Genomic DNA, 16,002 nt, shown 5'->3' with positions numbered 1-16,002 from the left:
TAGATGTATGTGTGCGTATGTGTATGTGTGTGCCTTTGAATACATTTGGCTGTGACTTTCCTTTTAACTCAGCCTGCTGTGCATTGCCCTTCAACCATGCTGGCTCATCTGGACAGACAAGGCCTATATGTTTCTGCTTTTTTTTTTTTTTTTAAGTCAGCATTCACCATTAGCTTTTTCCTGTGATCCTTTAACAGTGCTACATGCCATAAAATAAAAAGTGACAGCTTTCAGATTGATTTAGGAACAATGGTCTTTTCCACAATTAAATTAAGACTTTAAACATTAAGATAGATCCAACTCAGATTAAATATTAAAGTTCATTGTGTATGTGCCTACACTGGAAAGGAATTGTATTTGATCACCTGAAGAATCCTATAGCTAGTCTCTTCTGTGTCTTAATGCCAAATATTTTTTTGTGGGTTTCTTTTAAGGTGATGTTAATAACTTTTTAGCTATGACAATAAAGATGCTTACTTGATGAATAACCTTTTAATCCGTATCCCTGCCCACCTCTAGGAATTAAAAGTATAGCTCACTTGTGACCACAGTTTTTGCCTATAAATTCTTGGTAGCATTGCTGCTTACAGTGTTTTGTTGATGAAGTAAACATACCTTTAGAAGCACTTAGTTATTGTTGATTGTGGTCTCAGTGCTGCCACACACCCACCCCACAGTTTCGGAGATGGAAAGAGTAGTAGGTTTCTGGTGGTTTTCTCAGTAAGACGAGAATACCTACCAAGTCAAAATATGAAAAACGTAAATGAGTTTTCATATTAAAGTACTTTGCTGTTCTCCATTGGCAAATTTAGAAACGAGTTTAAAAATGTGTTTTGGCAAATCTGCCTTTCTTGATCATGAAGATATTTTGGTGTTAACATTAGAATGCCCATCTCAGGTATGTTATGCCTTCAGATTTTGAGATTACTTTAACTGAGATTAAAACTAGTAGCCTGGGTTATATGCTGATGGCAAAACAAAACAACCTAGGATTTAAACTTCACTTTGGAGAAGCAATAGCCAAAATAATTAAAAATTGACTACAGGTCTCTGTAGAGTCATTTAGTTTTATTTAATTTCTTTATCTCAAATTTCAATTAAGGGAAATTCTGAGGGCCCATATTGAATTTACATTTCTGTGTAACAACCAGGGAATCTGCTTTCTTATTCTCTAAGTATTGTTTATCTAAGATAACATTCATTAAAAAAATCAGGATTAACAGAAAGGATTTCAGTGACAGCAGAGCTTTTGATAGTGAAGTAATACTAAGAATTAGTACTTGCTTTTATACTTTCTATGTACCTCTTTCAGTAGTGGAGCACCAAGGGAAATCAGCACTATAAAATAAATGTTTTTATATGAATGAAAATGTGGTTTGAAAGGATTGATTGACATTAATTATGACCTAAGTTCTAATTTTGACCTAAAAATATCTTCATAATGCTTCATGTTTTGAAAGGTGATAGTAACAGTAACCATGACATTTTTATACTGCTTTCTTCCAAAAATAATCAGATAGCTAAGTTGTTAGGAATAATATCAAAAGATAGTTTGGGATAGCTTATGAGGATTTCCAAATTAAATACTAAAAATGCTTTTTCTTTCTGACTAGCTTAAAGTTATTCTTAATGCATCAGATATTTTGAGTTATAGAGTTGTAGAATCCAGATCTGCAAGTTATTTTAATAATGCATCCATACATAAGATAGGTTCATAAAACTAAATAAATTGTATCAATAACTGAAAAATCTAACTAAAAAACAATGTGTTCCTAAATAATTGAAAGCTGACTTTTTTTACATGGATTTTTTTCATTTTTTGTTTTGCTCAGAAGGCATTTGCTCTTATTTTTCTGTGTACTCTGCTTTAACAGATTTGTTAAACACAAGCGGTCCTTAATCTATTAGGGTGTTTTTTTCCTTATTCTCTTAGGAGTCAGTGGATCACTGGGGGAAATGCTGCTTGTCCTGCGTCCTGGACTGTAGAAAGAAGATACCAAAGGCAAAGTATATGCATCTGGCTCAGGAGCTCTTGGTTGATCCAGAATGGCCGCCAAAACCTCAAACAACAACAGAAGCTAAAGCTTTAGTTAAGGAAAATGGATCATGTCAAATCATCACCATAACGTAGCAGTGCATCCTTCTCAGTGGTATGCTGGTAGCAGTATTGGACAGAATGTAATTTAAGGACTATCTGATCCTGTGTGTCTGAATGGCACCATTTTAATTTATGTCCCTTCTGATACAGTAGCTGATTTAAACTTTAAAAAAAACAAAAAACAAAAGATTGGCCTGCCAATTAGATTAATAATCAATCTGTGAAGCCCCTCTTACTTCAATCAGTAACTCTGAATCTTATATGTATTTCCAGAATTTTCTTGGTTGTTACCCTCAGTGATACTCTTTACATAGGGCACAGAAGAAAGTTGGTATTTGGTAGGGTTTTAGACATTAGATTTTGAGACTTAGTTTACACTTTTATTTTTTCACAGCCTCTCATTTATATACAGGCCCTAAATTTATAACTGATAAATAAAATGGGTGTTAGCCTCCATTGATAATAGGTAGAAAGCCTGTTTTCATTTGATTCCAACATTTCTTCCAAAGAGTTCTGCATATACATACACCAGTTCCCTTTGATAGCCTAGAGTTAGGAGTAAGTTTTTGGTGTTGCTTATAGAACAACTCAGGTGATTTCCATTGGTGGTTTTATATTTTCCGTACACACTACCTGAGTTTTATTTTTCTAATCAGCAAGGTGCTTCACTGCCTTCTTGAGGTGTCCCTCAAAGCTATTAAATGGGGCTTGTGCTATGTCTGGTGTCAGGAATACAATTTACTTCAGTTAAATGTTGCAAAACCTTTTTCACTGGGGAAAAAAAGATTATTTCTTTTGGCAATAGATGTGGATCTAACTTTCTAGTATCTTTTCATACCCTTTTCCCCTCTGGTTTTATATTATTTTAAATGTCTTTATTTTCTACTTTTTTAATTACTTAAAGACATAGGATAATAATTCAGGGTTTTTTCGTGTGTGTTTTCTTTTTTTAGTACTTTAAGTTAGACTTTTGCCTTCTAAAATTTTTAAGGTTTGATGTATGTCTATCGTATTAATAATAAGGCTTAAAAATAATGAGTGGTTTTGAATGACTTATTTTTTCAAAGCAGTATGAACCTAGGTGAGAATTTGTTTTGTGCCATTAGGTGGCGCCAGAGGTCAGAGCTTACCTATTTTGGTTTGGATGTTTACAAATAAGCAGATTTTGGTTGTGGAAATTTCTGGGAGAAAATAAAAATGGAAATAAAGAATAGACATTCATTGAGCCAAAAGAAATGTGGATATTTTTCACCTTTCTGTTTTGCCTGGTTGATGTTTAAATTCTAAACAAAATTTATCCTTGAAAATGCCTTTATAGGTAAGATCCAACAGTTTGGCAAAGCCCATGGTTATGATAAAACAAGGAAACAATATTGCTATAATACGGACACTAAACTACTAATACTATGTGACATTATCCTGTGTTCTTCCTTAACCAATAGCATGTGTGTACTTTTTCACTTCTAGCTGATCATTATTTTCCTGATATATACTTAACCATTCTATCAGATGTACCCAGAACTGTATAACCAAATAGTTCTCATCTTTTATGCTGCAGAGACATGAATGATGTTTGGTAACTATAGAAAAATGTAAGTTACACTCAGGATCACTGTTATTGCTATTGCCACTGATGATTCTTACAAAAACATAATCGAAGTTTTCCATCAAAAAAGTATAATACAATATTAATACACGTTAGATGATAAGAACAGTTCCATGAATGATTCTATGAAGCTATGCATCTTAGACCTCTTGAGCTGTGAATTAGCACTGTTTTCTATAGTTACTTATTCTCTCGATTGTTTTATAATTTCCACATTCATTTTCAACATATACAAGTGTTATTCTTCAGTGATATCCTACAATTACAAATCTTATTCTTTGATTTAAATACTGAAGCATGTAATTAAAGTAATTGCTAAGTAACAGCTTAAAACCCCAATTATCAGATTGTATTTAACATCTTTAAGAGCATGATCATAAAGAGCTATATTTTTAACACTCCCCTTTTTTAACATTTAGATTTTATAAGGGTTTTATATCTCATCTGTCCATATTGTTTTCAAAGGAATAAGGTTTTTAGGTAAATGGGAAAGCATTTGTAGGAAATTAGATTTGAACATAGACAAAGTGGGTTGTTCAGATTGTAATTGATGACTTCCAGAATATTATTTGAAGAATGTCTGTGAATCTAGGTGCGGGTCCTACTCAGTGCCATAGATAGAGGCCTCTCTTTCTGTAGGTCACCATTACGTAGTAATTTTGGTTCTGAATTTCACATTAAATTATTTGAATATATACACACCTAAATTTTAAAATCTGTACATATGTTATTTTGATGTATTAAAATTAATATTGCTGATTTAAAATTTTATTTATGCACATACTTAAGGACAGAAATGTCCGGGAAAGTAATTGTTAAATAATGATATGTAACTTTTTAACTTTTTAAATAAATAACAAGATTTTTAATGTGTGTCTCCCTCAGGGTTGTTTAAAGTTTTTTTCTCCCTCAGATATAAATAGTGGTAACTATATGTTTTGTATCTTCTAGCACCAACTGCTGTAAAGCAATGCTGCAAATAATGCTTGAATAAAAGTGGCTAAGCCAACAACAAGATAAATACTTTTTATATTAGTTTTATAATCCTTACATTCAAAAGCTTTCCAAATTGCACTTGCATTTTAAAAAACTGTTGGTTTTTGCTCTATTTATTTTGTTTCCCGTGTTTATGAAAATACTGCACAATTTCAAAAGCATGGTAAAATATCAATGTTTATATATTCTTTTCCCAAAACGGCTATACATACAATATCCAGAGAAGAGCAAAATAACGAGCTTCAGAAAACATTCTCAGATTTCATGCATGTAATTTTGACATACCTGAAAATAGGTTTTTGTATTTATGGTGGGAGGTGGTTGGGAACTTTTAACAAAATATTGGATGTTAATTTTTGTACAGTCTGTGGGCATTTACACATTTTTAATGTATTGAAATTTGGTAATTATGTGCACATTAAATTAATAAAAGTTACTTTCTGTTATGATTTGTGAATTCCCTAAGACTTCGGATTTTTTTTCTTTAAGAAACTTTATATCAGAAATGATACTGCATCTTTATATTTTTTAAATTGTATTGCTGCTCAAGAATGGTACCCTGATGTCAAAAAGGCATACATTCACAATTGTACATTCAGCATTGTAAATAACCTTATGAATTCTTTTTTGATCGAAGTTATTCAAAATAAAAATGTAAATGAATGAAATAGCTTTACTTTTTTCCTGTGTCTTTATACATTTGTTCGTTTTTTTTTTTGTTTTTTTTGTTTTTTGTTTTTTGTTTTTTTTAGTTATATGAATACTGCCCTCTCTGGATTTATTTTCCTACTTAATACTTTCCTATTTCCTTTTTTTTTACTTTGGATTTTTGAAGGAAATAAAAGTAAATACAGCATTTCACATAAGACATTATGCCAGTTACCCATCCCTTGGAATTCTATACAGTTACAATGTAGAGCCAAATGGTAAGGGTCAGCAGATCTGAAAGAAATGGCAAATTATAAGACCAGGAATTTATAGGTTTTTGATAGTTGGGAAGATCAAACCAAAAGCTAATAACCATGTAAGACATGGTAAATTTGAAGTGAAGTGGCATCCATGGGTGCCACCAAAAAGAGCCCTCCAAGGAAAGAGAAGCTGTAGAGCTCACTATTAGTCATAGAATTCCCAGAGAAGGCAGATTTGTATTGGGCCTCGGAGCTTGGATAGGTGTTTCCTGGTAATCACAGATTCTGCAGGAGCCTTGAATCCTCTGCTGTAGGCTGTATGGCTGGCTGTGGTGTGAAGGCCTAGCTCGCGCCCAAATTCTTAGCATTCACTATGGTTCTATAGCAGACGATCATGTCCCCACAGCCTATTGGTGTGGGCAGTTCCTCCTGTCTCCTTCCTCTTGCCCCTGCATCACTATGAGGTGCTTTTTTCTGAGTGTATATTGCAGGGAAGGACAGAAGGAGTTCTAGGAGTTTGAATGATACTGTCTCTGTTCAAAGTTGAGGTTGTGGTTTCTCTGTAAGAGCAAAGAGGTCCGTGCAGTGCCCTGGCTTCTGAGCCTACCCCATGGAGAAGGAAAGCATATCTCATCCAGGTAGACACCTTTTGAATGGCCAGGGTTCTGTAACTTGGATACAGAAACTCACCTTTTAGACAGATTTCTGAACTGTTTCGTGGATCTGAAATCCAAGGACTTGAAACATTGGAGTCACCAACTTCATTGCTCAGAATACTTCTCAGTACCTTGTCTATTTGTTCAGTAGGATGGACTCACAGTGTTTCTACATTGTCTGCAACTTATGTATCAGTTTACCCTTCCTAGGCAATCAAATTGTCCTCTGTTTAAAGAACAAAAACTTGGAGGAATTCCTGGGGAAACAGGCTAAAGAAACTTCACCAGAATTTGACTCAAATTCTTACTTTGCTTATTCCACAGTGCATTTGCTCCCTGCCATTTTCATGGGTAAGGGTATTTCCACTTGGGGGAGCCTATGTATGACTGACTGCCTGGGTCACCAGGGTAGTTATTCCTGGGCTCTGTAGTTGTTTCTCTTGATTAGATCAGAAAGATATCCTATGATGCCTGGCAGAGGCTGTGGCTTTCCTTCTGGTTTAGGACTTCATGACTTAGAAGATAATTTCAGTCACTTCAGCATTTACTGGGCTTTGACCCTATTTGCTACATCAAAGGCTGATTGCATTTCAGTGCTTTTTCTACAACACCTGTAAATGTCATGGATTTGGGGACTTCCCCTCCAGGATAAAATAATTTAAGAACCACATCACCACATCTGCTGTACCACTCCACTCAGTAGTTTCAGGGGTTAATGTTTACTCTTTTACAATTCAAGCATTGACTTCCTCTAGTATGTTTTAATACCTTTATTTTTACCTTTTTTCTTCAACGATGCTATTTTCCCATCCAAATTATTTTTGTTTTAAAATTTCTTTAATGATAACACAAACACATTTAATAAAAATTCACACCTCACAGAAAAGTATATGTATAAGGAAGTCCACTTATCCCTGGTTTCTCCCTCAAAAGGTGAATCCTAAAGTGTCCTGGGTGTTTCATTCCACGAAAATACTTATTTGTCTATCCTCATATAGGTATATGTTTTTTGAAATCCTACTCAAGTAGAATCCCACTGTTTATGCTATGCTGCCCTTGTTTATGTCATTCCATATAACTTAGAAAGTTATGTCAACACTTGCAGCTCAACTTCATTCTCTTCAAAGTATGCAAGGTACCCCATTGCATGGATGTGCCATAATTTAAATGACTTGTTCCCTGATGGTTGTCATTTAGGTTTTTGTTTATTTTCCTATCAATCCTGTAGTGTTTTTTCCTTCAAAAAGTTTGCCCCAATTTATATTCCCATCGATGTAGTATGAGAATGTCTATTTCTTCATACTTCATAAAACAATATTTTTCAGACTTTAAATATGAAAAGGTTATTTCAGTCTAATACTGGAGCATGGATTATCAAATAGCAAAACAGATCCATGTTTGAGATGTTGGTTCATGACAGTGCTGACATTGTAGCTCTGAGGGAAGAAGGGATTTATTTATATATTTAAATCAGGCTAGGACCATTGGTTATCCTAATGGAAAAAATAAAACTGGACTCACATCATACACAAAAATTAACTCTGAATGGATTAAAACCTAAAAGTGAAGGAAAAAAATAAGGCATAATTGGGGAATATTTTTCTGACGGGAGGAAAGGATTTAATAGACAAAAAAAATTGTAAAAGAAAAGATTGATAATTTTGCCTATATTGACTTCTGTCAAAAGACCTCATAAGGTGAAAAGGCAAACTACAAACTCGTCGAAGACATTTGTAACACCTATAACCAACAAAGAATTAGTATCCAGGATATGTAGAGTGCCTATAATCTGTTTTTTTTTTTAAGTCATAAGCATACATATTTTGCATATAGACAAATGGGTAAAAGAAAATAACTCATTTCTTAGAATGTGAAGCACAAGTGGCCCTTCAAATATGAAAAGATGCTTAAGTTCAATCATTAGGGAAATGAAAAAACCACGCTGACAATTATTTCATATGAACATCAAATATTAAATTTACAAAATCAATTCCAAGTGTAGACTGAGCTATGAAGCACGGGAACTGTCATACACTATAGGTGGCATCATATGTTTGTACTACGTTTGACTTTCCTAAGTTAAATTTAGCATGCAAACACCCTTCAACTCAGTAAAGCCGTAATTGGACATATTGCAGAATATTTTTAGTCATATTCTTCCTAGCAAGAAAAAAAAAATGAGTGGGGCATTTGAGAATATTCTTAGACTTATTCATCGAAGCGGGGCGACTGAAATAGAGAATTGGGGCAATGTGGCATGAAGAGGAAGACCCAAAGGAAGTGTGGCCCGTCTAGGGGTGTGGCTGCTGCCATGATCTAAATGCGTCACTAGCTCTTCTAGCATCAATGAGCCATTTATGGAGAAACTTCTCTCCCTCCTGCTCTTATCATTCAGCTTTGACAGTAGGATTTAGGTTGTATACGGTCTCTCTCGGTTTGAAAATATTTGTCATTAAAAACCAGAATATGCTCTCTGAGATAGGGTCCTTCTCGTGACTTTTATTCTGGTGAAGTCTTTATCCCCAGGATGCAAAGATACCTCCCTCTTCCTTTGGAAAGTGCCGAATCACAAGCAAAGCTCCAACTAAGCCTTGCAGTCACTTTTGGGTGCAGCACCACTTCAGGTAAGGCCAGATGTTTTAAAAATTAGTATGGACAACTGGAGGGCTTGGTTAGTCTGTGTATGCATAAGAAAGAAAACGTAGTACAAAAAATGGTTTGTGTAAAATTAAACTTGGGAAACATTTTGGCAGATTAATATTATTGTGTGTATTTCGCATAATTCAGCGCTATGAAGCATTTTTAATTAAGCATCTTATAAATGATATCTCCTTATGTATGGCTCATTGAGATATACTACTCAAATTCTAACTCTGTGACCTGGTTACTTAACCTTTCTGTGCCTTAGTTCCTTCATCCTCTGGAGATAGAGTAGTACCTACCTCATAGGATTAGGTAAGGATTAAATGAATGAATTGATCAAAATAAAATGCTGAGAACAATGCATGGCATAAAGTGATGAGTATTATTACCTGCCCTTCTCAGTGTGACTGAGAGTGTTCACTGTTTTGGGGTGTGCATTGTTTTAGTAGGGTAGTTAGTATTGCTAATACAGTATAGTTGTGATAAAAGAAATCGGGTGGTAGTTGCTGTTGTTTTAACAGACTTTGCTGTTCTCTTCATGACTGTTGGTTATGGCCACCCCTGGGTAAGTTATAAAGTCAAGAGCAGAGCTATTTTCATAATGGAGATTTGAAATGCACTTATTAACTGCAGAAGAATTTGGCAAACTATTTTCATAATTTCATAATGTCTAGAGCTTGAATATGAGGATGATCATTTAATGAGTTCTCTATGTAAAGATTTTGAAGTATTGGCTTTTCTGTAGCTTGAAAATGATTTAATTTCAATGTTTTAAACTGAGAATGGAAAATTAGTAAAACGAAAGAATGAGACTTCGTAGTGTAAAGTGAATGTCTTTTCACCACCCAGGAAAATCTACACTCCTACGAAAAGAGTAAGACTTAGTTGTATCTGGATAACAATGTGAGTGATAATCCTGGCGAAGGGATCATGCCTCCGCAAAATTAAATTTACAGGATTACAAGATCGAATATGAGCGTTTGCCCTTGGGTGTTGCCCACAGGTTTCAGACATGCTGAGGAGCACCCTGCTGTGCGTGGTGCTGGGGCTCCTGCGCGCCCAGCCCTTCCCCTGCCCACCCGCCTGCAAGTGTGCCTTTCGGGACGCGGCGCAGTGCTCAGGAGGCTACGTGGCAAGCATCCCGGGGCTGGGACTACCCACCAACCTGACGCACATCCTGCTCTTCCGAATGGGCCGCTTCATCTTGCAGAATCACAGCTTCAGTGGCATGACCGTCCTGCAGCGCCTGATGCTGTCAGACAGCCACATTTCCGCTATCGCCCCCGGCACCTTTAATGACCTGATAAAACTAAAAACCCTGAGGTTGTCGCGCAACAAGATCACTCACCTTCCAGGAGCGCTCTTGGATAACATGGTGCTCCTGGAACAATTGTTTCTGGACCACAATGAACTACAGGGCATTGACCAAAACATGTTTCAGAAACTGGTTAGCCTGCAGGAGCTCTTTTTGAACCACAATCAACTCCGTTTCCTTCCTACTAACCTCTTCGCACATCTGGAGAACCTGAGATTGTTGGATTTATCGGGAAACAACTTGACCCACCTGCCCACGGGACTGCTCAGGGCACAGGCTAAGCTTAAGAAACTTCTGCTCCACTCGAACCAGCTCGTCTCTCTGGACTCGGGGCTGTTGAGTAGCCTGCGCGCCCTGGTGGAGCTGCATCTGGACAGAAACCACATCCGTTCCATCGCCCCTGGGGCCTTCGACGAGCTCCACAACCTGAGCTATTTGACTCTTTCTAGAAATGAGCTCGAGTCCCTGCCCTCTGCACTCTTTCTTCATACGCACAATTTGAATTTCTTGACTCTGTTCGAGAATCCACTGGAAGAACTCCCGGAGGTGCTCTTTGGGGAGATGGCAGGCCTGCAGGAGCTGTGGCTGAACCGTACCCAGCTGCGCACCCTGCCCGAGGCCGCCTTCCGCAACCTGAGCCGCCTGCGGACATTAGGGGTGACCCATAGCCCGCGTCTGAGGGCGCTCCCAGAGGGCGCCTTCCGGGGCCTCGGCGAGCTGCAGGTGCTCGCCCTGCACTCCAACAGCCTGGCCTCCCTGCCCGACGGCCTGCTGCGCGGCCTCGACAGGCTGCGCCGAGTGTCGCTGCGCCACAACGGCCTGCAGACTCTGCCCCGCGCGCTCTTCCGCGATCTTCGCAGCCTCGAGGAGGTCCAACTCGACCACAACCAGCTGGAGACCATGTCCGGCGAAGTATTCGGGGCTCTTCCCCGGCTGGCGGAGGTCCTGCTGGGGCACAATCCCTGGCGCTGCGACTGTAGCCTGCGGCCGTTCTTGGCGTGGCTGCGGCAGCACCCAGGCCTCGTGGGCGAAGCCGAGCCCCCGCGGTGCAGCGGCGCGGGGCAGCACGCTGGCGGGCTGCTCTCGGTCCTGCAGGACAGTGAGCTGGGTTGCCCGGGCACCCAGGGCCCGCCTCCCCACTCTCCTGCCCTTACCCAGGCGGCCCTGCCTGCTGCCAGCAGCCCCCATGCCTTGGTGTCTAACAGCTCAGAACCCTGGGGGTGGGCCCAGCCGGCGGCCACGGGCAAGAGTCAAGATTATAGCCTGTCCTGGGGTCTTTACTTTCTGCTTTTAGCCACTCAGGCCATAGTAACTGGGGTCATTGTGATTGCTATGATTAAACTCGGCCGGCTCTTTCGAAAATTAATCAGAGAAAGAGAGCTTTTGTTTGAGTCAACGAGAGAACCTTGAAATTAATTAAAACATGACCAGAGCATTGTTAGAAGTGGTTCTGGGAAAAATCCAGACAGGCTGACGGTGTTTTCTTTCTCTTCAGCCTCCGCCTCCTCTGCCCTGAATCCCACCTCTCCGTCTGTCTCCCTCTTCCGCCCTCTTCCGCAGAATAGCCTTTACGTTTGTAAGTAGTGACTGCCTGCTTTGCTTTGTTCCTCCACCCTCCACTGTGCGCTCCTGGGGGCGTGAGTCGCGTTTGCCCCATCCTTGTCCCCACTGTGCCAGGTGGAGAGAGGGATCTCTTCAAAGGTTCCTGAGGAAGGGTGCAAATGAGCCAGCCAACTCCTGAGCTTCTGCATAGGGTAGGTGTCTGGTAAGTGTGAAATCGATGAATAAAATGAATACACGTGGTCCAAATGATCATGACTTTTCCTGAGCAAAAGGATTGGTTGTTCTCTTTATCTACTTTATTTGAAAAGCAAAACTATTCCAGTTCTTCCTCTCATCTTTTTTCCTCCCTCACTTTCTGAATCTCAGACCTGTGGACTATTTGGGAGAATACTTGACTCCATTCAGCCATGATTTCAGAGTAGGCCTGATCTGTGATAAGCTGAAAGATAAAAGAAAAATACACAAGACTTTCCTTCCAGGAGCTCAGTACCCAGTGACAGATGCAAGGACAGCCACAGTCAGGGTTGAGTTCCAAGGAGCAGGAGGAGGGCCATGGGGAGAGAGTGGGTGGAACAGATTTGAGAGGAGTGGACGCTCACCAGGAGGTTGAAGTATGTGTGCCAGCAAAGGCTTAAAACTGCTAGGAGAGTGAAGTATGTCATTTTGACACTGGGTTGGTTTTCATTTCCAGCTTCATTTGGAACTAAATGCTACCACATTTCACAAGTATTTATGGAGCACCTACCATGTGACAGGTGTTCATGAATGTATTGGTAAGATTGGTTTCTAGTTTATTATGCTCAGATCACATTCTCATTCTTCCCATTGAAAGCAGTAAAACCTTTGTTGCTTTCATTGGATGTTCTCCTGAGCAACAGTAGTTAAAATATAGGCTGAAAAGTTGACATCCACCTTCACACCCCCCCCCCCCCCGGCATGGTTCAGATCCCAGCCTCACCACATACTAACTGCATAGGACTTTGGGCAAGACAGCTAAATTCTCTAAGCCTGGATTTCTTCATCCCTGGAAAGGGATAAAGAGTTGTGAGAATTAGGGGCAATAAAGCATGTGATGACAGCCCAGCACCCTGCAAGTACACTAAATGCTCAAGTGTTAGCTCTTATTAAAGGGCAAGCAATTACCTGTATTACTGCTGTCATGATTTCTAAAGAAGAGCTCTGGGTTGGTGGTTGTTGTTTTTTTCCCCTGTGTCTGTAAAGGTGAGAGCAAACTTACACTGGAGGTTATGTTCAAACCAGTTTGTCTTCGAGTGTGTGTGGGCTCTGACCCGTGAGGTCAGGCTTTGTGCTCACAGTCCAGAGTGATGGAGCACCTCTGAATAACACCAACTGGATGTGGAGCAGGAATTGCTGGGTTCCTGGAATTTCTAGGTACACTTTTCCTTCAAGACCAAGTTTAAATGTCTCCTCTTGGTAAAGCCTTCCCTGACTGCCAGGCAGACTGTAGTGTCCCTTGCTGTGTGGCTCGTCTGTCAGGCTACCTGGGCACTAAGCACCCTGCCCACTCTGTCTGCTTCTGCTTACCGTTCACTCTGGGGTGTGTGTATTTTCATGTGCCTCCTTGTATTACTTATTTCCACTGCTCCAAATCTGGCAGCTGCCTACAGCATAAAACCCAGACTTTTTTTTGATGGAATATGGACTCCGGTCCTAACTACTGTGCTCTCAGGCAAGCTACCTAACTCTAATCATCCTTTTCCTCACCACTGGAGTGAAGATAATAAGGGTCCATAGTAAGGATGAGGCAGAATAATCCAGGCCAAGTAGTTAAACCGGTGGCTGGGGCATTTGGGGCTCGCTAGAAGTTGGCTATTATTATGAATTAGCTCTTTCTGAACACACCTCGTTCTAACATAGCTCCATGCCTCTGTAGATGTTCATTTATTCAGCAAATATTTGTTGAGTACCTCCTCTGCACCTCCTCTGAAGGGATAGAGCAGTGGATAAAACAAAGTACATGCTCCACTGGGTTTACATTTTGGTGTTCTCTCCAATGAAAACATTTTTCCTGAACTCCTGGCCATTATCTTTAAACATTCAGAAAAGTAAGAACAAGTTTGGACACTTCAGCCCACTTTATAAAATCTTTATACTTTGCTATATTTGCTTCAGACATATATATTTTTAACAAAATAAAATATGATAGATAAAGTTGAAGGCTCCTGTGTATATCTCTTCCTTATTCACCATGTTCTTCTTCTCTCGTTAGATGTAACCTGCTTAGTAAATTTGATATTTCACATCCCTAGGTGCTTTTATGTTCTTACTACATGTGTCTATGACTCTGAACAAGCTGAAGTAATGTTTTGCCTGTTTTCAAATTTTATGTAAATAATGCTATAGCATTCTTTAGCTTCCCCCCTACCCCCCAGGATTACATATTTTTGCGGTTTATCCGTATGAAACATTTGGCTCTAATTCATTCATTTTAATAGCTGAATAATTGTCTGTTGAATGAATATACCACAATATCTGTTCTCTTGTTGATGGACATTTATTTCCAATGTTTTATCTTTTTTTATTCTCCATTACTATACATATTCCCCAACTCTTAATAATGTCAGAATTTTTAATTTCTGTCAATCTGATAGGTATGAAGTGCTAACTCATTTTTTGTTTTATCTTTTATTTCCCTGATAACTAGTGAAGTTAAACTTATTTTTATATGTTTATTGAACATTTAGATTTCTTCTTCTGAGAATTATCTGTGCATATGCGTTGACCAATTTATATTGAGGCATTTTGTTTTTGTCCTATCAATTTGCAGGAATTCTTTACATATGCTGAACACAAATCCTCTATAAATTATGTTCTTTGCAACTATCCTTTTTCAGTTTGTGGCTTCTTGTTTCACTTTGTTTATATTGTCTTTTGTGAAACAGAAACTTTAATTTTTGTTTAGTCAAATTAAGCAATATACCTTTATGGTTTGGTCTTTTAAAATAATCTTGTTTAAGAAATTCTTCCTACTCTCAAGTCATAAAAATAGTCTCCTATTTTTTCTTCTGAAAGTTTACAGTTTTGTTTTTCACATTTAGGTCTTTTATCCACATGGAATTTATTTTTTTGTATATGATGTGATGTAGGGAACCAACTGTATTTTTTCCATATGTACATTATATCCGATTGTCTCAGACCATTTATCCCATAGCCCATCCTTCCCTCACTGATTTGCAAAGCTACCTCTGTCATGTACCAAGTTTCTATATATGCACGGGTTGGCTTCTGGGTTCTGTAGCCTGAACCATTGACCTGTTTAACTAGTCTTATACTCACTGTCTTCTTTTTGTAGCTTAAATAATTTTTGGCCTGGGGTCACCACTCCACCTTGTTCTGCTTCAGAAGTCTCATCTATTCTGAGTCCTTTGCAACTTTATGCCTCCTTTAAGGCCAGCATGTTAAGCTCCATGCTGGGATGCTGATGGAGTTGCAGTGAATGTGGAAACTGATTGGGAGTGTGGATTTACACCTTTCACAATACTTAGTGCACTTGTCTTTAAACATGGTTCATCTTTCCATTTATTTAGGTCCTTTCTAATTGTTCAATGAGGTTTCAGAATTCTTTTCATAAAAATCTTGGACAATTTTGTTAGATTTATTCCCCGGTATGTGCTCCCCTTTTTAAAATTTTTGAGCTATTGTAGATGTTATCTTTTTTTCTGAAAGTTAAATTTTCTAATTGTTTATTACTGTTATATATAAATGGTATTTATTTTTAAATAATTATCTGATATCTGAAGATACTTCTAATTTGCTTCTTCCTATTAAAAACTTCTACCTTTTATTGATTTACCTTTTTATTTTGAACAATCTTATTTGCGCTGGCTAAAACTTCCAAAACAATGTCGAATAAAAATGGTAAGAATGAGCATCCTTAAAAGCATCTGATTGCAAATGGAATGGCTCTAAAGTTTCATCAACAAATGTGACATTTCTAGCTCTAGTTTGCTAAGTATTTTTTGAAACTATGAGTAGATGTTATATTTTATCAATATTTTCATCTATTAATATGCTCATATAGTTTTTCTCCTTTATTGTGTTAAAGTAAATAAAATTTATAGATTTTGAAAAGATAAATTCATCTTACATTCCTAAATAAACTGAGCCTGGTCATGCATTTAAAAAATACATATTGAATATAGTTTGCTAATGTTTTGTTTAGAACTTTTATAATGTGTTCATTAGTGAGATTCTCT

General features: G+C 38.3%; 2 protein-coding genes across 7 annotated transcripts in view; both read left to right on the top strand.

Moving 5' to 3' along the window:
* The window catches only part of ATP13A3 (ATPase 13A3), a 79,376-nt gene extending 74,008 nt beyond the window's left edge, over nt 1-5,368 (top strand). For all 5 annotated transcript variants that reach the window (XM_016136360.2, XM_016136362.2, XM_016136358.2 and 2 more), the window contains one exon: nt 1,934-5,368. In XM_016136360.2, coding sequence (XP_015991846.2) covers nt 1,934-2,131 — 198 coding nt within the window. In that variant the 3' untranslated portion in view covers nt 2,132-5,368. The remainder of the gene's footprint in view (nt 1-1,933) is intronic.
* A 1,809-nt stretch (nt 5,369-7,177) lies between these two features.
* Nucleotides 7,178-14,167, top strand: GP5 (glycoprotein V platelet). 2 transcript variants are annotated; one of them, XM_016136357.2, is made up of 2 exons: nt 7,178-8,888; nt 9,911-14,167. In XM_016136357.2, the coding sequence occupies exon 2, from the start codon at nt 9,920-9,922 to the stop codon at nt 11,630-11,632; it is 1,713 nt and encodes a 570-aa protein (XP_015991843.2). In that variant the 5' UTR covers nt 7,178-8,888; nt 9,911-9,919; the 3' UTR covers nt 11,633-14,167. The 2 variants fall into 2 exon arrangements, with proteins under 2 accessions (XP_015991843.2, XP_015991842.2); XM_016136356.2 differs by having other exon boundaries at nt 9,757-14,167.
* Nucleotides 14,168-16,002: the final 1,835 nt, after the last annotated feature.

The sequence above is a fragment of the Rousettus aegyptiacus genome, unplaced genomic scaffold (assembly GCF_014176215.1).
Source record: "Rousettus aegyptiacus isolate mRouAeg1 unplaced genomic scaffold, mRouAeg1.p scaffold_m13_p_4, whole genome shotgun sequence".
NCBI classification, from domain to species: Eukaryota; Metazoa; Chordata; class Mammalia; order Chiroptera; family Pteropodidae; genus Rousettus; species Rousettus aegyptiacus.
Note: the sequence above shows the minus strand (reverse complement) of the source record. Positions and strands in the feature narration are given on the sequence as shown.